At 33.4% G+C, this 26,815-nt stretch overlaps 1 protein-coding gene across 5 annotated transcripts in view; it reads right to left on the bottom strand.

The window, feature by feature from the left end:
* LOC118184088 (uncharacterized) overlaps window positions 1-26,815 on the bottom strand; it is a 72,749-nt gene that overhangs the window by 10,249 nt on the left and 35,685 nt on the right. For 4 of the 5 annotated variants that reach the window (XM_085819522.1, XM_085819521.1, XM_085819520.1 and 1 more), the window contains exons 6-11: window positions 23,680-23,769; window positions 22,090-22,137; window positions 10,302-10,360; window positions 3,785-3,853; window positions 1,307-1,391; window positions 1,083-1,188 (exon numbers count right to left, since the gene is read on the bottom strand). In XM_085819522.1, coding sequence (XP_085675648.1) covers window positions 1,083-1,188; window positions 1,307-1,391; window positions 3,785-3,853; window positions 10,302-10,360; window positions 22,090-22,137; window positions 23,680-23,769 — 457 coding nt within the window. The remainder of the gene's footprint in view (window positions 1-1,082; window positions 1,189-1,306; window positions 1,392-3,784; window positions 3,854-10,301; window positions 10,361-22,089; window positions 22,138-23,679; window positions 23,770-26,815) is intronic. The other variant, XM_085819524.1, reaches the window with a different exon arrangement.

Genomic DNA, 26,815 nt, shown 5'->3' with positions numbered 1-26,815 from the left:
ACAGCAAGGAATTGAAAAAGAGTAACAGTCAACAAAAGCTGCCAAATGTCTTTTTTGTTTCATAATCTCGAGGAGGGAAGAAAAAGCTGATTTTAATACTACAGTGTACTGAAGTACATTTGTAGTATTAAAATCAGATTTGTTATATGTAAACAGAAGCTGAAGAAAATTAAATACTTCCATACTGAAAATTAATGGAAAACTGATTGAATTCGTAAATAACATTAAATTATTCCTATTGCTACTTAAAGAAAGCAAAAATATCAAGTTAACAAAAACAAAAATGGAAAAGAATCTTTTACAAAATTCAAATTTAAGAGTGCATACAACTAATAAGAACAGAATTGCAAAAGGGTTTCCCCCCCTTGATTTTCAAATAGTAGAAAAATAAAGGCAAAAATAAATGTAAAAAAAAAAAAAAAAAAAAAAAAAAAAAAAAAAAAAAAAAAAAAAGCAGACAGAAATAGTTATTTCAAAAAATGAAGCTTATAACAAAATTAAAACTAGTTTAAGAAAATCAGAAATATTTGTGATTTGAACAAAATGAATTACTGACTTATCCTTTGTAATATCAATTTTAATACTAAACGTGATTCTAAAATTCTAGAGAAAACAAGAATTTATGAAAAATTTACTTAAATTTAGTTACATATCTATAGTTGAAGAAATAGTTAAATAGTTACAAGCAAGAGCCATACACAAAATGTGTTACATGATTGTAAAAGACTATTGAAACTGCAAATATTTTGCAGTTTATTTTTCTCTTTAAAACTGTACACAGAACATCAGAAAATCCAGACAAAATGCAAAAATTTTTTTCATTTAAAATGTCAATTATTTTTAAAGACTTGTTTCCACTTTGGGCTTAGGGCAACTAGTTTCAAAATATTTTTAATGAGTTTTTATGCTGTTTCAGCTGCATGCAAGTTTACAGAATATAATAATCAGTTGCAAAGCTTATAATGACAAAATTATTGACTCAGTAGCAAACTCATTTCAGTCATTAACTTGGATAGATATGCTGAAGAATTCACAATTTCTTGTTAAATATTTGTGAAATTATTTATGCATAAAACACTTACCAGCAACAGGTGGTACTCCATTTTTACCAGGCATAAGAACTTTAGACTGCAATGAGCTTGGGAAAAGACTTGGTAAAAGGAACAAAGCAAAAGATACAAGAAGAACCTAAATTACAAAATATATATAGGAAGAAGAATGTAGAAGCCATACAAGATGTTTCATAAATCTAAAATATCAATTTGTCAAATGCTATTTTATTATACTGTGATAATAGAAAAATTACCATAAGACATGTGCTAGTGTGAACAGATTTTCCACTTGAATTTGTTATTATAGACTGTAAATTTTTTATCTGCTCCAATAAAGACCTAAAAAATAAATTTTCATTTTCTTATCTTTAGAGAAAAACATATAACTTCAAAAGAAATAAATTAGCTTTACAATGAAAAGCACATGCAAGTCTTTTAAGAATAAATTATAAATATGTGTGTGAGAAGTCTGATCTCAGATCTCTTACAAGACATGTAAAAAATATAAGATCTGAAAGTTTCCACCCACCTATTTCCCAGCATTTGCTAAATTATTAAAACCGAAGTTATCCTTTCCACCCACAATCAAAAAAATTAGATTTCTTAAAAATGGAAGAGTGTCTTTCATTGTATAATGATGTTATAGAACTCAAAACTCAACACATAAGCTTTTTTGGCTATGTAGGGAACATTAGTATGAACCACAATCACATAATAAAGCAAGATTTGGCATGCAAAGGAGATAGAAGACACAGCAAGAACACTATATAAACAGCAGTGTAAAGTGCTTTATAAGATGAAACTTGACAGTCAGCTGGTAGATACTTGCTACAGTTTCACAACAGGTGTTGCACTATATGAACTGCCAAACACTTTTACAGATACCTTGAATTTCATGGATAAAAACAGCAGCGATGGTGATTCTTTATCATGAGTGCTGTATTAGAAACAATGAGTATTTCATACACAGTGATTTTAAAGATCCCTCACGGAATGAAATCAACACTTAGATAAGACAGGTAAATATAAAGATTATATGATGAAGCTACCATGTCCAATCAAAATATTCATATACATAAAGGGTGAACTGAAGAGCCTCAGAGCACTGGAACAGCAACCACACAATGAGGTGAGCATTGTTCAGTAAAATCTGGAAGAACATTCTACAGAAGTCTAATACTTCTGATTGTCTAATTTAGGTAGTAATAGAAATGGGCTGACCAAACAGTCCAACCACGCATGAATAGTAAAGGATGCTGAGCAGCACGTATCTGCATACTATATGGATTGCCTTGGACTCACAAGTGCATATTGTCGGAGCTGAAGACTCTGATGAAAAAAGTTAATGCTCCTTTCAATGAACAGTTCTTCATCCAGACAACTTGGGAATTCTAGGTTGCTCATATTCTGCTGCAGAAACTACTGTTCAAATGTCATACGTTATAGATAATCTTTCAGCTGCAATACCTGGATATATTACCTGAATTGCTGCAATACCTGAAATAGGTATGAGGCCATAATGAGCACAGTATGCCATATACTGGCTCAAGATGTTTCAAGAGATACAAGTTGAAGCAAGGCTGGCACCTGTGCATTCATCTATGCATACTGATTATTGCCCGACTCTACTAATTTCTAAGTTTCTGCCTTAGATGGAATACTAAAGGAGAACATCCTGGGAACAGTCCAAAGATCTTCCACTTCTCTTTCCCTACCTCCATCAACCTCTCAAAAGGATTTTGGCTTACCATGTACTTGAGTATCCCTTGCCCCACAGATACAGATGCTTATAAACATCCATACCTGTTCCGAGATCCGAACTCATACTCTTCAATATAACAATCAATGCTATTAACCACTATCCATCTGGGCAGCAAAACATTACAACAGCAATTGCATTCATCCTTGTTCTTGGATTACTGCCCCACAGTGTGCAATACATCCTTTTTCAGAATGGGATGTTTGGGTGAATAATAGCCACCTGGCATCATATTCACATATGTTCTGATATAAATGCAGAAACATTTGGCACTGTGGCACACATCTAATAGACTGCTTTACCTAATACATTCTTCTTACCAGAACTCATCCATTACTGCCAGCTACTCCATACATGAATTGTGTAACCCCCCCCCCCCACACTCAGTGTTTTCAAAACTATGTATTTTCTCAATAAAACATTTTAATGAGGAAGACCCAGGTGCTGATGACCTGTACTACCTATCTTTTTCTAGTACTGGTTTCCTATGTGAATGCATTTCATATCGATGTTCTCAACCTAACTCCAAAGTTTGTATATGTAATTTTCAGATACCAGGCAGTACATTACTCACAGAAGCACGAGACTGAGGACTAAAGACGAATCATATGAATAAAAGAAACATATTGGTTTTGAGAAAGCTAATAACATTTATTTAAGATTAAAGAAGTCATGCATGGTTGCAACAGTCATATAAATATTTACTAGCAAATTATCATTAATGGTTAATTCTTAATAAGGAGACATATGGATTCTAAAATTCTTTGAAAAAACAAAATCCTACAATAATACTTAATATTATTTTTACATAAAATAAGTTGTTATATTACGATTACACTGCTTTCCATAAAGTCTAAAAAGAATTTAAATTAAATTTAATTTAATTTGTTAATTAATCAATCTTTAACTATTACGAGCTACAGAAATAGCTTTTTTGATTTAAGTTAAATTTTAAGCATAGTAACATGTGTACCTTTGTTGCTTCTCTAATGTTTGAACTTTTTTCTGTAGTTTGATGTTTTCAGATGTACACAGTTTCACCCTATTTATTAAAAAAAAAAAATTAATATTCGACAATAGCAAATAATTTAAATACATCACAAATGCCTTTTTAATACATAAAAATAAGTAGAGTTTTTAGCAAGTATTTGATTATATTTAAATGAAAAACAAAAAATTAAAATGATTTTTAAATTAAAATTAAGCAAAAATGTAAATTCATTTAACAAGAAAACATACAGTGCAATCAATCATTGTACAGCTTGTGGAAAATAAAGCACAAAATTTCTACCAAATTTCACATAAATTTGGTTTAAAAAAAAAAAAAAAAAAAAAACTGAAAATTAAATGTTTTAAACTTTTATCACATTACATGAAAATAACTGAACTGAAGGAAAAACCACTGCTTCTAGATAAAAATGCAAATCTTGTACGGCAAATACGTAAGCGTACACGTGTGTGTAGACGGAGCCAGAAGAAAAACAGGCTTTATAAGCGCGTGGACAAATTGCGTTCGCTAGCCCACCTCAGCGAATTTCTTGATGTTATCTTGCAGCAATTGGTTAAATTCACATCGGAACAGTAAAAATGAGAACCACTAATGTTTAGATGGTGGAATGAGGTGGCGAATTGTGGGGAGGCTAGAGGCAGGACAATCACAAATTCAGATATGCAGAGAGTTTAACTTCCAGCGTCATGTGGAACCTATGAAAACAGTTCCAGGATACTGGATCCATCGAGAGAAAACCTGGGCAAGGTTGTCCAAGAGCCATGACGGTCAGAGAAGATCGCTATTTGTCCATTTTAGCGAGGCATAACAGAGAAGCTACAGCTTCTCAACTATCTTGGGACCTGTATGCAGTCACAGGAACCTGTGTAACAAAGATGACTGTTTCCAAAAGACTGAATGAGAGAGGGTTGTTTGCCAGAAGAAGGGCTGTTTGAATTCCACTCATGTCTACGGACAGGAGAGTCCGATTAGCATGATGCAGGCAGCATAGTGATTGGAGTACGGAGCAATGGGTGAGCGTTCTGTTCACTGACACGAGTCCCATTTTAGCCTAAACACTGATTCTTGCTGTACTTTCATATGGAGAGAGCCAGGGACCCGCTACCTACCCTCCAATGTACGTGAAATTAACAATTATGGCAGTGGCTGTGTAATGGTCTGGACAGGCATTATATTGGATGGACGCACACCACTCCATGTCTTTCACAGAGGCTCTGTGACTGGTGTGAGGTATAGGCATGAGGTTTTAGAGCCGTATGTTTGCCTTTTCCAGGGTGCAGCGGGCCCCGAGTTCATCTTACAGGATGATAACACGAGGCCTCACAGAGCTCTTCTGGTCAACGAATTTCTCTCGAGGATATTCTCTGGATGGATTGGCCAGCCAGGTATCCAGACCTCAACCCTATAGAGCATGTCTGGTAAGCTCTGGGGAAGGCAATTGCAACTCGCAAGCCCCTCCGATAACCATCCAGGAACTGAAAACAGTATTGCTGAATGAGTGGGACTAATTGCCACAGGCACTGATAAACTGCTTTATTTCCAGTATGGCCTAACGCTGCGAGGCCTGTATGGCTGTAACAGGGCACCATACCACTTATTAACCCTTTTCTTTTGTGTCTTCTGAAATCGCTGTTTCAGACCTTGAGACTCCCATGAGTGTTACACACGAATATGTATGTCTATTATAACTGTTGAATGTTTATTTTGTTTGTATTATATCAACCTATGTTCACACCAAATTTTATTAAAATCTGTCCAGTAGTTCTGGAGATCGTAGATCAAATATGAAAATTCTTTTAATTTCTTACACCAGTGTAGTACTGTTACCTATATACTGCTTCAGGCTCATACCAACGACAGATGCAATCTTGCACTCCTTCCCACAATCAAATTCTTATGATTGTTCTGATTAAGTCAGACAAATGAGATTAGTTACAATAACAATATGACATAGGTTAGCATGAACCTGGATTACTGGTGTATCTGTTTCTATTTCTTATGACTACGATACTACTGAGTTGCAAGATTAAAGAAGTTATACACTGAATAGCACAAAATTCGACTTGCATAACACAAGGATAATACATTTTCTGCTACTTTAGATCTTATCAGGAAAATTAGATATAGCACTAACTTCTATATAACTTACTATAGAAGAAAAAATGTGATGTGGCCAGCACCAATTCCATATTAAGACATGAAACCGGCAGAATAACTTGAGTTTTAAATAAAATATCACTTCCAGTTGATTGTTTGTAAATAAGATATAATTTATTTATAAACTTTATAGATCAATGTTAATTATAAACAGTACTCCTTTTTTATTATTGTACTCTTTCGTATAATGGACAATGATAACTATATGTGCTCATGTACACATCCCCTCTTATGCTTTGATTTGAAAATATTGCATTATCGTAGTATATCAACTGTCCATACTGTGTTTCAGATACACAAAACATTGACTTAATAATTGCAAAATTTTTTAAAGCAGCACATCCTTAGAATCCTTGATAGAGTGTAAAGTATTGCCACATATTTCTTTATATATTCATTATATTATATATATTTGCTATATCATTTCTTTAAAAATAATACATAGCAATAACATTTGGTGGTAGCATCTTTTTATTTGAAAAGTGATTCAACACAAAAGTGAAATGAACACAAAATTGAGGCGAATACATTTAATTGCTTCATAATGACAGCTTTCTTTCTAATGAGCTTATTTTTATAACATTTAGCACAATTTCAAGACTACATTTAGTGCTTATAAATGTAGCATGCTGTTCCTAACCACATACTTATTTTAAATATCAAACTTGAAAGGTTTTGGGTGGTGTTTTTTTTTTTTTTTTTTTTCTTCAAGTACACTCATGTCCAAAATTATGTTTACATGCATAAATTCACGGATTTCTCAGAGACTACGACTTATAATTTAATGAATTTTCGTGGAATTATAAATAACATGATGACACATAAATGCAAAAGAAAAAATTGAAGATCACCTCATATGATATAAAATTGTAGCATGAAACAATAAAAATGGTAATAAAGTGTGACAAAGAGAGTTAAAAAAAGGAATTATTCAGAAAAAGAATTAAGTCTTACGAATTTAATATGGAATACGATCTCCCCTGACTTGTACACACATATCACAATGTGTTTTAAGGCTGGAAATAACGTTGTTAACCACAGTTTGGGGAATTAATCTCCACTCTTCCAGCAATGCCATCTTCAGAGCATTTACATCTCTAGGAGGAGGATGTATACGTGCAATTGCTCTTCCAAGGTAGTCCCATAAGTTCTCTATCGGGTTAAGGTCAGAAGAGTTTGGTGGCCAAGGTATTTGCTTAATGTCTTCACTTTCAAGGAATTCATCAACGAAGTTTGCTCGATGTGGACGGACATTATCATCCATAAATAAAAAGTCAGTTCCATATGCACCCCTGAAAAGTCTTACATAAGGATCTAAGACCTCATCTCGATATATCTGGCCTGTCACAGATCCACTGCTGAACACGTGTAGGGGTGTACGTCCATCGATCATTATTCCACCCCATACCATCACACCTCCACTACCGAAACAGTCACGTTCCACAATGTTCGAGGGATCATTTCGTGTTCCTGACTCCCTCCAGATGTAAACACGTTTAGAATCACCAGTTAAACTAAACCGCGGCTCATCAGTAAAGAGAACATGGGACCATTGATGTTCAGTCCAAGTTTTGATGTTCTTTACACCAATTAAAGCGATCCCTCTTTTTCTGTGAAGACAGTAAAACACAACCCTTGGCTTTCTGGCATAAAGGCCTTTTTCATTAAGCCTTCTGTATATTGTTTGCCATGATGCAACAGTTCCAGTGGCGGCTGCAAGCTCTGAACTTAACTGGCGAGCAGTAGCCTTTCTGTTACGACGGGCAGTTAATGCCAGATACCGATCTTCAGAAGCAGTTGTCATTCGTTTCCGACCTTGTCCAGGTCTCCTTACAACACTTCCATCATTTTGAAACTGTTTCCATAGCTTAGAGACTGTCTGTCTTGTAATATTCAGACATGTGGCTGTTTCCATGATTGACTGCCCTGCTTCTAAACGGCCGATAATTCACCACTTTACAGATTCTTCCAAATGATACTTCGAAGCCATAACAAACCGCTTTGAGTCCCTACACACTGAAATCAAACGCTATGTTGCAGAAATTCACTCAAATATTCAGTTTGGGCAAAGCGCTTGATTCACCCTTGGATGACGTAACGCCTAGATTTGCATATCACAAACCGTTTGATTACTTTTGATTGGATAATGCTAATTAGGCTTGGTTTTCACACATTCCCTGCAAATACGGATCACATTGATTCGATATTTCATTGAATATCATCATTTTTGGGTATGTTAAGATAATTTTGGACATGAGTGTATTACTTCTGGTTTATCAATTTTTGCCAAAATCTAATATATTGTTTCCATGGATATAAAAATCTTAAATATTAAAATTGGAAAGTTTTGAATTATATTTTAATATAGTTTTGCATTAAAATCTGTTTTGGGCTTCAAGTAAAGTACCACTTCTGTCTGCCCATTAAAGACTGTTATGAGCTTCCAGTAAAGTAATCAACTTTTTACATGAATGGAGAAAACTTCAATACAGAAAATAGATATTTTTGAAAGTTTCATATAAGAATTATCATGAATAAAAAACTCATCACACACACACACGTGCGCGCAGACAGAAATAATTAAAAAAATAATAAAAACATGTTTGAAAATCTTAATACATGCTCATTTACTGAATACTCACTATCCAGTTTTTGGATAGAAAACATTACCTCCCTTACCTATGTAACGTAGGTAATGTTAGACATTGGGATGCATCATCATTAATCTGGGACATTTGAGATGCAGCATTTATTTTTAACATCAAAACAGATTTTGACATATCTCACACATCATGAATACAAAATCATGAAATACTCCCTCCCTCCAAAAATATGGTGCATCTTCAGAATTTAATTTTATTTGAAATTAGGCATACATTTACTTCTGTAATTAATACTGAATAAGTCTTAACTGTAATTGATGCAAGAATAGTTACCAGCACCTGAAGGGTTTGGGGAGGAATTTGGTCAGCTGAAATTCGGAACTCTAAAGTATCACACAAATGCTCAATCGGATTCAAATCTGGTGAGTAAGGTGGTCAATCCATTCGAGTGATATCTTCGGTTTGCAATTATTCTGACACCACATGTGCTCAATGAGGCCAAGTATTGTCATCTATTAGTAAAAACTCTGGGCCAACACCACCCCTAAAGAGTCTAACTTGGGATTCTAATAATACCTTGCCCACATATCTCCGAGAACCTCCCTGAAAGATATGCAACCATTTGACATGATTCCTTCCCAAACTATTAAACCGTAGGTGCAGAAAGGGGATATTTCATAGACAGGGAAAAGCAAATTGCGTGTTCATTCCTCTTTTCAGATCAAAATATGTCTAGAATCACTCTTCAGACTATATCTGTACTCATCAGTAAACAATACTCGGGCCCATTGAACCAGTTTGCCAGGACCAGTTTAAACGGGCCCACCTAGAAGCTGGAGTGAATGGGACACAAACCATTGGTTTTCTTGAATATAGTCCAACCTTGTTAAGTCTTCGTGTAGCAGTTGAATGGTTAATTTGAGTTGCTATGGCAACCTGAAGGTCTAAAACCAAATTTCATGTAGTCCATTAGCAGCTTTTCTGAGCTGACAACAGAAAATGGTCTTTTGATGCAATTGCTGCTCTTGTTTGCCCTTCACTAGACTGTTTACCAACTGATCCAGTGCTTAAAAAGAAGCTCCAAACTCTTGATATGACACATTGAGGGATATTCAATCTTGGACGACACCCATTTGTGTTTGAAATTCCTCGATTCTACCAATTATTCAACACTTTTGACCTTCACTTAAATGATACCTTTGAGCCATAACTATTGAATACTAATAACTCTAAGAAAGCACATTCATTTTAAACAACACTACAGACCAAAATTCCAACATGCATCCATTGAGCACCACACTGTCTATCACAAGACCTGCATATTTCCTGTACTAAAGTATGCATGGAAATGCAATTTTGTATTCAATTTTATTTAAGTAACATAAATAATTACAGCATTGGGCATTGGTTGCAACAATAACTTAGTAAGCATATTTTTTTCTCATTAGACTTTAATTTTGATAACCAGTGTAATTTTTGATTTCCTTAACCTATCTCTTCTTAGTCAATAATACAATCATGATACTGAACTTTTAGTGGTAATCAAACAAAAATAACTCGCATTTATCAAAGTAGGTTTCTCAATCAATTCTAATAAACTCCTTTCTAAGGAAAATTTGAAGAAACTGAATTCCTGTTAAATTATATATAATAAACTACACCATGGCCTTTTATTAAAAGAATTAAACAACATATACTTTAAAGGAAACTAAAAATCAAACCTTGTTTCTAAGCCATCCACATATTCTTTCTTCCGTTTACGACTTTCCTGAGCTGATTGCTAAAATTTAAAATACACCAGTTATTTTATTGACATCAAATTTTTTAATTAGAAAAACAAAAAAAATTTAAATAATACAATTATTAATGGAATTATTAAATAATTGTGAACCACAAATGAAATTCATGTAAAAGTATACAGATGGTCCACGAATGAAAACACAGCCCATTAAAATACATTTTGTTCCACATGACTATAAAACAATCAATGAAATCGCATGTTTATTAACTAATTATGAACATTACATGGTAAACAATTGGCATGTCATTTCAGAAAAAGTCTGATTTTGCGTTAAAATATCTATATCAGAACAATGCTATATCTATCCTAAATTGCGCTTTTGAAATATGAAAAATGCAATTTAAATTTCGTCAATCGGCCCAGTAAAATGGGTGATATAAAACTGTCCCCCTCTTTTTTTTGGCACAGTGTACATAGCACTGTTCAGAACCACTTATATTCCTTTTTGGCTTTCCTTCAGTCACTTTAAAATAAGTCTAGTCAGTTTTTTTAATTAACAAAAAGAAATAAATATCATTTTTATACTTAAAACAAAATTTATATACTATTAGATAAAATAATGACTAAATTCATTGTTTCAAAATTCAGATTGTTAATAAATGTAATTTTCACTGAAATTCAACTTTTAATGCACCCAACCAAGCATAACGAACTAATTATCAAATTGCATAAATTAATACTTTTCTGCATTTACTACAAAATACAATAAATAAATAACAACATTATAAAAATTTAATTTATCTAATGCACAGATATGAAACAAATGAAATCAAAATATGAAACACACATTTAAATCATTGAAAAGAAACACAGGATTGTAAAAAATATGTACATCAAATTTTAGAAAAGACCATTCGTTTTACAAAAGAAATTAAGAAAAAGGGCATTTTAGAAAATAAACTGGCACATGTGGTTAGAATGAAGTTGAAAATGAGATAAGATACTCTAAGTTTACATACTGGAACTACATTTAAACATGAATAAAAATAAAGAAACTTTCACAGACAATCTCTACTTCTTCAGATGCAGCAGAAATAGTGTAGTTGGAATACTATTACATGCATATGAGTTTGTAATGGACTGAATGCACACACAGTCAATAACAGCTTGACTAAATGTATTTTTCCAAAAGAAACACTTTACAGTTCTGGAACTTTTCACAAAAGTACTTGTACAGCTCTTCTTTTTATTAACAGAGCACAATCAGTAGTTACCACTTCAAACTACTAATAACTTAAATACAATGCAATGCAAAGTACATCCAAACAACAAAGCCTACATGATCTCAGCATTTCAAACTCAGCTCTGAACTTTAGGAAAAAAAAAAATGAGAACTGATACTTTACCTCCTTCCATCTTATATAGTTTTCTCCTGGCTTCCAGGAAATCTCTAGTACCTCCCATTTCTCGAAATTAATTCAAGGCATATACAGTTAAAGTTACATATAAGGGCCATATACAGTTACAGTTACATATAAGGGCCATATACGGTTACAGTTACATATAGGGATTAATTACAGTTATAAAGGGACTGGGCCTCAATGTCGCCAAGTTTGGCAACTTTTACCAAATTTGCCATAAAAAATTAGTCACAGAAACCATTGGTAATTTAGCGAGTTTTGGCCAATTGGCGATATCTCACTAATTTAGCGAGATAGCCATTTACCTACGTGTTAAATAAACTTGCTCCTGTAACCTTATTTTTACGGTAGAGCTTCGCTTTTTCAAGCATTTTGTTATATTATACAAAAGATACTATAATTTCACTAAAATAATATACATATACACTAAATTCCTATCAAAACAAACAACAGCGAAGTCAATAATAGAATTCAATTTCCTGATCTTTAAATTTTAAGAAACAGAAATTTTCTTCAGACTTCAATCTATGATATACCACTAGTAACCTAGCAATAATCCTGTTCATCCCCCCTTTCATCTGCATAAAACAGTTGCCTTTAACTTGAAATGTGCCAAGGATTTTTATTCCAAACTACAGTTTATGAAACTAAACATAATTACATACTACAAATTGCTGAAAACAATAGAGACCTTTCCCATTTTGTGGGAGAAAATAAAAAAGCCACTAGTCATTTCTCAAAAGATAAAGTTATAAATAATATATTTTATGCATGGGAGAAGGGGGCACAAAGATTACAGTATCTCTTTATTTGACTTTTTTTTTTTTTTTTTAAGACACCAATGAAATGTTTTTGTTACTTCCTTATCTTTATGGCCCTCATCATAATGGTGCGAAGATTATCACCAAGTTTGTGTTTACTTTTCACATAGTTTCTGGTTGCCATATTTCTGTAACTGTTTTTAATGTACCGTCATGAGGATTTTCTCATCCCAGCAACTTTTGCAAGATAGGACTCAAGATGATGAGTCTTGCTTTTTTGCTTTTTATTTCACCACTTAGTCTTTTGAGTTTGAGCAGCTGTTTCTGGATCTACAAAACTGAACTTATGTTTCACAGCAAAGTAAGTATATCATGCCTCCAGTTTCTCTGTTTTATATGCTTGCCAACGGTCTGAATAAACTGTTGATCCCTCTCGTTCTCCACAATATGATTCACTATTTTTGCCATGAGTGTAGTGGTCTTTCTCTAAAAACTTGAACAAGAAAGCATTCACCCAATACACACTATAGATGAAAAATCTTGCAGACTTTGTTTTTCCAATGGACAAGCAGACTTGTATCTATTTCCACAATTTTTTCAGTGCCACTTATGACCAGTCTGTTGACCACAAACTGACCAGTCTGTTGGACACAATCAAGGATAACCGAAATAACGATCTGCACACAGCAGTCGTGTCAGTTGACATCCAAGGGGCATTCGATTCACTCTGGTGGCCAGATGTGATTGAATGTCTAGACCGAATTCAGTGCCCGATTGAAATCCTCAGGACTCTTCGCAGCTATTTGTCTGATCGGCAAATATAGATAACAACGCCAAATAGCCAACTTCAACGACGACTGGTGTGTGGCTGTCCCCAGGGTTCATGCCTGGGCCCAGTCTTATGGAACCTGGTTGCCAACACGATATTTGATCTTAACAATGGTGATGAGACTGTCAAAGTCCAGGCATTTGCCGACGACTTTCTGCTTTTGGTCACTGGAAGACACAGACTGCAGGAGAATGTACAGCGAGCACTGAACCTCTTTGCACAATGGGCAGCCAATCACAAATTGGAAATTTCAGCGTCCAAAACTAACATTTTACTCATAAGGTCCACTGAGGCAGAATCCAACTATAAGATTATTAGGTCATCCAGTTAGGACTGTTTCCCAGTTGAAATATCTAGGTGTCATCATAGACAACCGCCTCAACTAGATTCCACATTTGCATCATATACACCAGAAAGTAGTATCTCTTACCAATAACATGAGACGAACTACTGGCATGTATTGGGGCATTAGACCAGACATATTGAAGATCTGGTATCACACAATAACAGTGAGGGTGATTTTGTACGGGTCTTCAGCATGGGGTATTCATCTCAATGGAAGCCTGAGGAGGAAACTCAATTTTATTCAGCGTCTCCAACTCCTCATGATTACTAAAGCTTATAGGACCACTTCGACAGATTCATTGCAGGTGCTCGCTGGGTTACCACCATTGGATCTTGTCGTGGAGAGGGAGGCTGGACAAGCACGGATCCTACGCATAAAGGAAGATTTTATCTTGTGGGGTAACCATTACCGGGCTCGTGATTACAATGATCATTCCCCTTGTTCTCTGAGACATCCGGCAGACATAAATTATGATAACAAAGTCACCATAGAGCCCTTAATTCCGGCTAGGCACGAAATACGGGTCGTACTTAAATTAAAAATTAGTAATTTAAAAATCTATTGCCGATTTGTCCCATCTAAGTTCAATTTCTTAATAATTTATTCTTCATATTTTTATACCTTACAATAAAAGAGATAGGTTGCATTCAAGTATTCTTAGGGCTTTTTCTAGGTATTTTAATCCTAACATTTTAAAATTCATATATATGAAAATTTCAAATAATTTATTGCATGACATAACTAAAACAAATAACTGTCAATAAATATTAAATTAATAAAGTAATTGGTCTACATAAAACTAAACTAAGTGGTGCAACAGCTCTAGTGGGCCAAGGCCTGCAGGTCTCCGAAATCTGCTTTCTTGACCTTGGGCCCCGGAATGCATCAACATATACCCTGGGCAAGTGGTCAGCTTGTCGCAGGACCCTCGGTGTTTAGTCCCCAAGCGAACTTGGTACTCATTTTATCGACCAATTAAAGGATGAAAGGCTGAGTAAACCTTGCCCAGCCCAGAGATCGAACCCCGGACCTGTGGTGCAGCTGTGCAATGCACAAGCCACTGATTGGTCGACATAACTTTTCAATATAATAAAAATTGTGAATAGTGTTAATAAATTTGCCTATTTTGCTTATGTACAGAAACTTAATTCAGAATAATATATTTAAAACCTATTACTGAACTATTATATACTGAAAAAGCATTTGGGATTTCTCCGGATATTAGTTATTTTTTTTTTTTTTTTTTTTTTCATATTTTCTGGCTTTCTAATTTTTAATCACAAACAAATGTTTTAAGCAAAAGTCAGAAAAGAATAACTTTTAAGATACAAAGTCAGCTTATAAATAGCAAAAGAATTCAAAATACAGTACAGCTAATCTTCATAAAGAAAATTCTACTTCTTAAAATTTACAGAAATAAGCCTAAGGGAATATGCATGCATACAACAGGTTGAAGGAAAAACTGAGAGAGAAACACAAATATCTACTCTAATTAAAGATAGTTCCAGACAGTTATAAACAGTAAACTTTTCTTATGCCTTACAAAGAAAAATGGTACTTTTCCATTTCGCCGGTGCAGGTGATAAATTCACCAAAAATGGTACAACAGATGCCAAACAGAATATCTCTGCTGGTAACCTTTTACACCAGATTTTCAAAGCAAGTTGCGGCATTTCTTATCAGATTGATTGTTGATAATTTCTTTCAATACTGGCACACAATTACACAGAGTTTTTACCAGATAATCCAATTTTATGCCTAATACCATTCATGTTAATTATGTCAACTAGAGTGCAATCATACTGCTTACCCAAGGCGAAAATACAGAAAATGCAAAGTGAAGGGTTAAATTCATCAATTCTAATAAGAATACACTAGCAAAGTAAAGCACTGGAGTTTTATACAATTTCAGAGCAAGCAATTCGTACAAATTGAAATAATTCTTGCATTTACACTTGTATTCCACACTAAAATTTAACTTGAAATTAAATAATTACTGAGATAATTTGATTTTTCTCATGTAGTTTATGTTAGATGAGATCACTTGGGTTCATGCGATATGAAACGCCGAATCAGGATGTTGTACCATGAAAACAGTAAATTCTTAAATTAATGTCTTTTTCCTAATATGACAAAAATGGATGAAAAACCAATGAAAATTTCAGATTTGCCCAGAACACAGGAAGTATCTGTCAGATTCTTTCAGGGAAAAAGGCATTTTGCCTAAAATTGGTAATTGTGATAATAATCCCGAAATTAAATTGTATTTCAGACATGAAATTCAATGGCACTGCAATCTTTCAACATGTTGCAGTAAAAGAAGTATATGGAAAGGCACATGGTTTGCGTCATCAAAATTTAGTTTCTTGAAGTGTGTGAATAATCGGAATAACTACATGCATGAGGTTTGTGTGGATTTTTTGCTTAAACATCAATAACGGAAAATAGGCGGTCCTGGTATGATCGTCAAAGTGGATGAAAGTATGTTCATAAAGTGCAAAAACAATGTGGGGTGGATTCTACCACAAGGAGTGGATCTTTGTTGGAGTTTGCTGCGAAACAATTAGGTCATCCAGTTAGGACTGTTTCCCAGTTGAAATATCTAGGTGTCATCATAGACAACCGCCTCAACTAGATTCCACATTTGCATCATATACACCAGAAAGTAGTATCTCTTACCAATAACATGAGACGAACTACTGGCATGTATTGGGGTATTAGACCAGACATATTGAAGATCTGGTATCGCATAATAACAGCGAGGGTCTTCACGGGTCTTCAGGTTTTGTACGGGTCTTCAGCATGGGGTATTCATCTCAATGGAAGCCTGAGGAGGAAACTCAATTTTATTCAGCGTCTCCAACTCCTTATGATTACTAAAGCTTATAGGACCACTTCGACAGATTCATTGCAGGTGCTCGCTGGGTTACCACCATTGGATCTTGTCGTGGAGAGGGAGGCTGGACAAGCACGGATCCTACGCATAAAGAAGATTTTATCTTGTGGGGTACCCATTACAGCGCTCGTGAGGATCATTCCCCTCGTTCTCTGGGACATCCGGCAGACATAAATTATGATGACAAAGTCACCATAGAGCCCTTAATTCCAGCTAGGCACGAAATTTGTCTTTATACGGATGGTTCCAAAATGGAGCTTGGCACAGGTAGCGGCTTCTGCGTCATGCGAGGCAATACTATCTGCTACACTTGATCACAGAAGCTGTCAGATTACAATAGTGTATTTCAGGCGGAACTTGTAGCAATTAAGGCAGCATTAGATTATATTAAGAAAAATCTAACAGGACCAATCAGAATACTGAGTGATTCAGCATCGAGCCTACTGGCCATTAAAGAACTCAACAGCAAAGCGGATTCTGTCCACATTATTAGGGATGCTCTACTTTAGATTCCATAGTCCCAGCGACCGTACTTGAGCTGGGTTCCAGCACATGTAGGCATTGCTGGAAATGAAGAGGCCGATAGGCTTGCTAAGCTAGCAGCTAACGACCTGAATATGCCTGTAACACCCCTAAAAGCACCAGTTTAATATTTAAAAAAGATTACCGAACTCTGTTAGAAATTTGGCAACAGAGATGGAACAACTCCGCCACAGAACCTTTCGTTTCTTCCCCAAAGTTGGTCTGAATCTGGTCACTAGTAGTGTTCATCTTACACATATCTTTACATGACACGGACCATTTCCAAGCTATTTACGGCGCTTCAGATTAGCTACTTCAGACAGTTGTAGATGTGGAACACTAGGTGATCCGGATCACTTTGCTTTCGAATGCTCTCTCACAATACCATTTCATGAAAAAAACCTTCTGAAGCACACTGGTCCAGGTGGTCAGACACCCTCAAGAAAAGTAAGCCTGCATTTAATCAGATTCATCGAGTAATGGGCATTTGTGCTCGTGCATTCTGTTGAACAGAAGCGGTGTCAACAGCAGCTATAGCAGGCAATTCTATACCAACAACTTTCATAATTCTTACCTTACAAATTTGGTATCTTACTACATACGATAATATTCAACTACTGAAATTAGGACAATTTCAGAGACTAATGGTATGCCATTGTACCTATGTTACGTATATGCATGACAGCCATGTTTAGTGCAGTACATGAATAACTTTGCTAGAACATGTTACCTCCTAGATGCAGATTACCACAATCAATGTCTGTCTATTTGTACTTCAGTGTCGCTTCTATCCATTATTAATCTTTAAATTTTATTGTGTTTACTTAATTTTTGTATTGTATTCTGTGTATTTCAATTTACATATTGTCTTAGTATTGACCTGTTAAGTAGTAAGTGCGTTGTTTTCAAATTAAGTTTGCGGTATAATAGTAAATACATATATAGAGCTCTCGGTAAGTACCATGAAATATTGTGTGCAAATGTTTTGTAACAGTTTCTAGTACTGTGCAAAATGCAACAGTTTCTAACAAATATTCGTGGCCACAGAACCAACTTTCTGATAAGCACATTGTATATTGATTGTTATTTTGTAGTATTCGCCATTTTATTTCAGTGTATGTACAATATTCCATTAAATATCTTGTATAATTTTTTCTATTAATGTGGAGTAAAATAGTTTAGGGTCGTATAATGATAAGTAAGTGTGATGTATAATAGTAGTATTGAACCAGACTTTCTTGGTTGTAGAACTTTGTAAATATGTATTGAAATATTTTGCTGGATTTAATGTTTTGAAATGACTCGTATTCTAACTCTGCTACAATATATTTTCCTAATTTCACTGTGACTGTTTCCAAAGGTTATTGTCTAGTGTTCTTTTGATTAGTTTTAGCGTTACAGTACAGCATCATGTACAGAATTGTCTACTTTTCTGATACGAGCAGTGTATATGTTGTGTTTTATTTGTAGTATCAGCTTTACTATGTCAGTGTGTACTCAGTACTTTTCTGATACGAGAAGTGTATATGGTGTGTTTTATTTGTAGTATCAGTTTTACTATGTTAGTGTGTTGTTCAGTATTATAGTAATATATTGCATAATATGTTGTAATGTGCGGAATTATAATAAGTGTATAATAGTAACTCAGTGTGATGTATAACTGCAGGCTTGAAATTCCAATGTTAGTCTTAAATTTTACTGTTTTTGTTTTACCTTTACCAGTTTTGTATCAATGCAGCTTTGTACTTCTAAGTATTTATTATTTTTTTTAATCTATGCTATCAGGAATGTCATATGTATTCAAGGTAGTCCTTTGTATTCCTTATCTAGATGTGACTCTGTAATCTTTTTTTCTTTTTAATTTAGACTTGATAAATGTCTGCAGGGCGGACATCATACTGCAAGGGCTTGTTCCCGGTCAGTAGTCTTCCTTAGCAGTGTAAAAGTAAAAAAAAAGTGCCACTTATTTGCTTACTTGAATTAAATGTACTTTCATACTACTGTTCCAGTCAATAGTAAAATTTTTGCAAATAATGAGTTGTTTCTGTTCATTGTACCCCCCCCATTACATTGACACCATTAAATTGATATCAACTCCTCTCTCGAAAAGTAAATAAACTACAACATCTTTATCAGTAAATCAAAAATTGCTGACATTATTTTTGGGAAAAAAAAAGAAAAGAAAATGCATTCACATACGGTCTACTAATAACTTTTCTGGTGATGAGTGAATAATTAAATGATTGATCTTGTTAAAACTGCTGATGGCAATTTATCGCTATTCTTGATAGAATTAAATAAATAAATAAATAAATAAATAAATAAAAGCTCTAAAAACCAGTATCTTTTATCTTTTTATTTAGAGTTTACAATTCAACCTACTCAGTAGTATAACCACCCTTATCTGATGAGATTTATTTTGTCACTCTCTCTCCATACATATTAGCTTACAATTTTAAATATTCTGCTTTCTTACTTTACTTAATGATGTAAATATCATCTTAATGAAAATACAGACTGAAATAAGTAACTATGAAAATTTATCCAATAAATGCTGTTTAAATATGGGTCTTTATGGCAGAATCAAAAAGCTCTGCCACTAAGTAAAACATTATCTTTGTTTATCTGAAAGGATTTATTTTTATACATTTCGACTTCACTTTTTAAGAAAGAAAGAAATTTATATTTTCTCTCAATTTTCAAGATTTTCCAGGTAAACAGAAACCTTGAGAATAATTCTGGTAACTTTACCTATATTTTACCATTGTCCTATATCCAGGTCAGTACATATTTGATGCTTGTACAAAAAAGTAATAATGTTTAAACTATTTTTTTCACATTGTATTATTGCTAGAAAGCTGCTTGTTATATTAGCTATTTTGTTTTAAATTTTTACTTTTACAAATCTTTTTTTTTTTTTTTTTCATACAAAAGGGACTAATTTTTATTTTATTTTATTTTTTTTAATTTTTTTTATTTTTGAACGCATAAAAAAGGGAAACAAAGGGTAAAATAAAAAGTGTGGATTTATTTAAAATAAAATAGGTCTCCATTAATGTGAATGACAAAAAATCCAAAAGAAAAATATATTATAGATCCTCATTTTGTTTTCTTTTTTAGAGCATCCTATATATAGGACAATGGTAAAATGCACTATTATATGATGTTAAAACATAATACCACTTTGGAGTGAAATGATTACGTCTGTTTCATCCCCTCGCTGTAAAATGCAATGATCAACTGTTTCTTGTCCTGCATCCCCTTTTGTAAAGAGTTATATTTAGCATCTGAAAGTCGTTTCACATGTTTTATTTGTATGAAAGAAATTTACTTTTGTGAATGTTTAATTTGCAAGGTATATTTATTTTACACATTCAAAATGAGTCGAAAATTTCTAACAGCTGAAGAAGCTTTGGAATATTTTATCACATTAGATGATGAAGATACTGAGCCATAAATGGTAATAATACCACCTGATCCAGATACGGTCAGTGACAATGAAGAAATGGATGATGACTTCACTAAAACTAGACACGGCCAAGCTAGTTGTGATGAAAACGCAGCAGGAACTATAGAAACAGCACGAACTTTGGAAATTTTAATAGGAAATGAAGCTGATGAAATGTGTGACGAACCTTGATTGAAAAGATTGCGTTCCTAAATATTCAGGTGCTTCAGAAATATTTTCTCAAGATTTTAGTCAGTCTCCAACTGATTTTGTTTCTGGAAAATGTCCGACAGAACTCTTTGAGTATGTCGCTAAAAAAATGATAAACAAAGCTGTTATTGAGAGCAACAGATACGCTGGGGTAAAAAATAATCACCGTTTTTTATTGACAAAAAACTCAAGCAATTCTTAGGTATACTTTTTATAGTGGCTACCCCATTTTGCCACGTGAAAAAATGTACAGGGACACGCGCCAGAACTATACTATTTAGTCAAGCAATGCCACGAAATAGATATTCTGAAATGAAGCGGTGTATTCATTTCGTTGACAATAGCCCCCATTGATTCGGACGGCTATTAAAAAGTACGTCCACTTTATGATTTACTGAATGATGCTTTACAACAATTAGGTGTATTTTCCGAACATCTAAGCATTGATGAAAGAATGATGAGTAGTTTCGGTCGACATGGTTGTAAAATGTATATGAAAGAAACTAAAGCTCTTCATCTTCTAGAATATCAACGGGCTATAACAGTCAACTATTTGGGATTATCAATACCTAGGAACATTCAAGGCAGAACATTAGGTGCGCAACAGAGAAATCTGGACTTCTTGAAAATGCAAACTGATCATGTGATTGTCAAAAACCCTGATGGACATTGACGTCATTGTCAATTAAATAATTGCACAAGGAAACCAACAACTATTTGTAAAAAATCTTATATTAGCTAATGTTTTTCACCATTCCATCAAAAGAATGTGCTTGAAAGAAAATATTGTCCTGTAACTTCACAGCACTGGATTTGACCATCATCCTATATATATGACAGCCTGTAAACTCAAAGAAAATAAAAGTTTCATATATTTTTCAATTTATTATCTTTCCTATTTATAAGACAAAATTAGAAATTTTAAACAAAAGTTTTAATTTCTTCAACCATTGGTAAAATATGGGTTAAAATTAACATACAACTGCTAAAGAGTTAAACTGTAGGTATTTTAGTTCATTTTTATTTTATTTATTTATTTATTTTGCAGCTACAAGTATTTATTTCAATAGATGTGGAATCTGTTTTGTGTATTTCCTTACATGTTCTCTATTATAAATATATAATTTTTAAATCTCACATTAACTTTTCAAACTGCGATGTGGTCTTATTATTCACAGGAGCTTGAAACAATTTTTCAAGAAAATAGTATTTGCAAAGTAAAAAAACTTGAAAAACAGAGAATTTACATCACTAGAACAGGCAAAAGATACAGACAAAATAAATTTTAAAATATACACATAAAATATTACTTCAAATTCATAAAAAAATACTAACTTTATTTCTTATTTTTCTGCGAATTCTCTTTAGGTCTCTTTCTTCTTCCTAAATAAGGGGGGGGGGGAAAATCACACTAAATCTCAAATTAGGAAAGCAATATATAATTAAAATGATCTACTTTATAATCAGATAGTCAAATATTTCCCTGAAAAATATTCTGTATTTTTGAGACCCCTAAATTTAGTATTTTTTAACATACTCCACCATTACAGCAAAATAGTGTGAAGGCTGTGTCGCTGATCATGTCAGTGTAGTTCTTTGACGACTGTGTAAACGTGTTATTAGAGCTGTTTTGAATAATACTAGCTAATAAAGTGTGTTATGAAACTTCATCAAGTGTCGTTATTCACACCAAATCCGCATGAACGTCAAAGGAAGAAAAAAAGTAACAGTATGCATAATTATATATTTAAATACTATTGCACATATAATCATTACAATTTTAATTGAAACAATAAAATGTGAGGAGTTGAAATTTTCTTACAATTTCAGACTTAATAGGGAGAATTCACACAATGACTTATTCATCATTATTGGCATAAAATCCATTATTGATGTTACTACCTGTACAACAGGATTTAAGCCATAGCCAATAAAGAGATAATGTTGCACATGTGCAATTGTGCTGCTGACTCAACAAAATCATTCACTGAATATCAGTTTGTGTTTCCTTCATTGTGACTGGTTGGTTCTCATAGCAGATTCACATAAAATTGAACAGTTAGAACATTATGATAAAATCCTCATACGATTCTGTGACTTGGCAAGGTCTCATTACCTAGTAACAAAGTTTGATTTATGCCCGTTGTAACTGAAAAGCCCTCATACGTAAATGCTACATTACAGCTCTAAAAAATTCATGTCAGAAGCACAATAATTCTTCATTTTATTTAGATCCTGTTACACAGGTTATGATATTTTTTTTAAAATTTTAATCAGCTAGTTTAGAGAAATTACACACACAATAAAATAACATTTTTATAAAATCACAACTGAATAAGAAATTAATTTGGAATCTTTAAAGGACAATTCTTTCTTAAAATTAATATACTCATATATGCTAATAAGTTTAATTTTGCTATCGTGTGTAATAATGTATTTGCACAAAGTTTTACAGAATCATTTTATGTATAATTCAGGGGGTTTAACATGAGGAATTTGCTGAAATGTAAATTACCTAGCACTACTAAAGTGGCAAAATATTTAGAATATTTTTAACATAAATCTGGCTCTATAGCAAATTTTTATATTGGATTTGTTCAAAACATTTTTGTAAAAATTTGAATTTGAATATAAAAGCATAAAGATATTTAAAATTTTTAAATCATTTAAAGTTGCTTGATCTCTCAAAGTCATTATTTATTTCAGATTACTTTTAAGTTAGGAAATTTGAGTTATGAGGAGTGAGAATATCTATTGCCACAACAAACACAACTAAGACAATAGATGAAAACTCAAATTAACAAACCTAGCAAAATAAAATGTAGCTGTAGATTTACCTGTTATAGGCATGGGCTTTGTGAGTTCAGATTCCAATACTGCAGGGTTATGTAAACAGAAAAATATTTTTAAAATATAAAAACTTACCTTTGTCAGAGGAAGATGAGTTGGAATGTGTAAGCCTTCCTTTTCCATTAATTTTTTTTCATCTTCTGTTAATTCTACAGCACCTGGAAGCTATAAAACAGACTTTTTTCCCTGATAATTTCTGACAATATACATTCTTAATTAAGTTATACACTACTTCAAAGATATTAACATTTTTCTAAAATGTAAGCCTGACTTCATTCTTATTGTAAATTAACTGCTCTTCATATTTCTGAAATACCAAAGAAATATAAAAATGGAAATTTCTGACATTATCTTAATTACTGTTGCATTTAAAACTGCATTATTTGGGAGAAAAATTCTTTCATAACTATACTGATCATTTGTTTTAATATAAAACCTTCTTTATAATAATGAATAGGGATATGAAACAAATCCCTGAAGCAGAAAACTTCTTTACTCAGTTTTAATAACAGACTGAAATATCAGAAGATTAAAAGCCACAAGTACGCTTTGGATTTTACCTCTTATTACCACTTATTATCTCTTATTATCAAGTTTTTATTTGGGGGGGGGGTAAAAGATCAAATAATTTCCGAGTTTAGAGTTAATCAATATATAACGGAGGTTTCCATATTTTTAGAACAATTTCAAGGTCATTTAATTAATATTTAAATGTGAAGAGTATATTTTTTAAATGTTCGTGCTGACAGTCTTTCTTCTGTATTACAAGTCTGCATCATGATATAAGGGCACTTTGTAAAACTTCCAGGGATATTGATTTTTATGCCTCTTCCATTATTTTCAAGTCTATCAATCATGGTGGGTTTGCATTTAGGAAGAGCTCTTTGCAAGAGACCAAAGGTAAAATAATCCATATATGGAACATTAGGGAATTTCATGAGAATATGCTAAAAAGATATATACACACAATATCTATATCAGTCTTTATTTTTCCAAGGAATGCAATGGGTACTTTTTTGAAATGTGACTTGTTTTGTCTTGATGAAGTTTCACTCTTTGAAAGTCACTGGGATAAAGAACTTGAATTTCTTTTGCAAATATTGTACATAAAACTTTCTCCTAATAGCAGACTTAAACCTATTTTAATATTTTTTCTGCTTTTCTTATTTTCAATTCCCATTTTAAGAGAATTCTGCAACAATTATAAACCCCTTACTGAAACTTTCTTTACATTGACAGAACCAGGTTTTTCACTTTTTTCTTTTCATTTTCAATGATAAATAGACTTTTTTTTGGGGGGGGGCAGTCATACAGATGTATCCATGCTTTACCAAGAGTCTTGAAGTATTTTTATTTATCTCCTGATTCATGCAGATTTCATCAAATTGTTCTGCATTGAGCAACGTGCCTCAGCAAAAGCTGGTGACCATTATACTTTTTAATATTTTTAAGGTGTAAATCTTGGTTTGTTATTTTATTTACTGTTGCTACTTTGCAAGTGATTTCCGCTTTGGTGAATTTTCTCATTAATCAATGATTTAGCATTAGAAACATTAGAAACAGTACACCTTTTTGGGTATTCATCTGAATTCTTTCTATATAGATGTAATGATTGACTGTTTTTCCCTTCAGATTAATAATATTGCTTATTTTGCACTTAGAAATTTTAATCACATGTATTTTGCTATGTTTTTGAATTATGGTATAGAGATATTATTCTTCATAAAGCATAAAAACATAACCTTACACATTTGCCACTGGTGTGAAATGCACTTACCATCTGCTGGAGTTCTTCACTGTCAACACAGTATTTATACCCTGAAATTTCTTAGTTTATTAAAAAAAAAATGAAAATCACTTATGTGAAGGGGCTGAAGTCAATACTCTTCTGACTAGAAATTTGGAAGCAGCTGTGTGAATACACCACATGTGGGTCAGGACTATCATGGAGGATAACCGTACCATCACACAAGAGACCTCAACTACAATTCTAGATGACTTTCTTCAATCTCTAGCATGACAACATCCATTTACACTAATAGTCTGACCCTGCGGCATAAACTTAATAAGAACTAACATATTTCTCTCTCAGAAATGATCAAAGTCAGGACAGAGATGGTTCACAGAGCTTAGTTCATTTTGCAGAAAGAATCCAGATGATGCAATGCCATGGATCATTTAGTCAGGCATATTAGCAGGCAACCTTTTATAAGTGTCTCGTCAAAAGTGCTGATTCAGCTATGTCAGGTTTTTTTTGTTTTTTTTTTGGGGGGGGGGGCTTTTATGTTCTTTGGTAAGCATGCATGGCATGCATCCACTTAATACAAAGCTTCGAGAAGCAATGTCATGTACAATAAATTAATACTAAATTATTGACATCATGAAAAGAGTTTTTTTTCCTTCCAATCTGCATCGAGGTAAAAAAGCAGACTAACTCAACTCTTCTTTTAAGTTCACGTTTCACGTTGTTGTACTTTTGAAGCTTTATTATCTCACGAGATTGTTTAGTGATATCGGTTTTTTTATCCGAATATTTTGTGGATAAATTAAAAATATTTTTTATTTCAGCACTTTTTAATGCAATAATAGATAAGAAACGCACTCGTAATTTTACTGCTTGCAACGTTGAAAAACGTAAACACGTTGCATCGACGGTAATGAAAAAAGTGGAAATTCTGCTAAAAATGGAGGCAGTTGCTACTGCTCGGTTTATAGCAGAATCGTATAGAACTGCCACACGGACTGTGTATGATATACGGAACAATAAAGAAAAGCTGTTGAAATTTTACAGCAACAGTGATTCTAACACTAGAATCTGATACCGAAAATCTTTGCATGAGGCGAAATCGGCAAACCTTGATGCTGTCTAAGGGGAAGTAGAATCATGCTGATTTAAAAAAGAGGAGCAGTGCTGACTTAAAAATAGAGGAGCCTAATGTAAATTAATAATACACTGGTGTGCAAAAATTAAGGACGAGACGGTTTTTTCAATATAACTTTGTACAAAAGCTTTCCAAATCAACACATTTAATACCGTAAGATCCCCAATACGTACGGACATGAGTAATGTAAGCAAAACTTACTAAAAGAGAAATCAGAGGGATAAAAAGAAGCTTTATTGAAAAAGTAGCATGGAGCGCAATGCGACTGAAGGCCAAAACATCCCTGTGATGGATGTCCAGCAAGAAACATCCGGTCTTTAATAGGGTAT

Source organism: Stegodyphus dumicola, chromosome 6, assembly GCF_044657685.1.
Source record: "Stegodyphus dumicola isolate Sdum_Otavi_A_Nest chromosome 6, ASM4465768v1".
Classification (NCBI taxonomy): Eukaryota; Metazoa; Arthropoda; class Arachnida; order Araneae; family Eresidae; genus Stegodyphus; species Stegodyphus dumicola.
The sequence above is the reverse complement of the archived record's forward strand: the minus strand, read 5'-3'. Positions and strand labels throughout refer to the sequence as shown.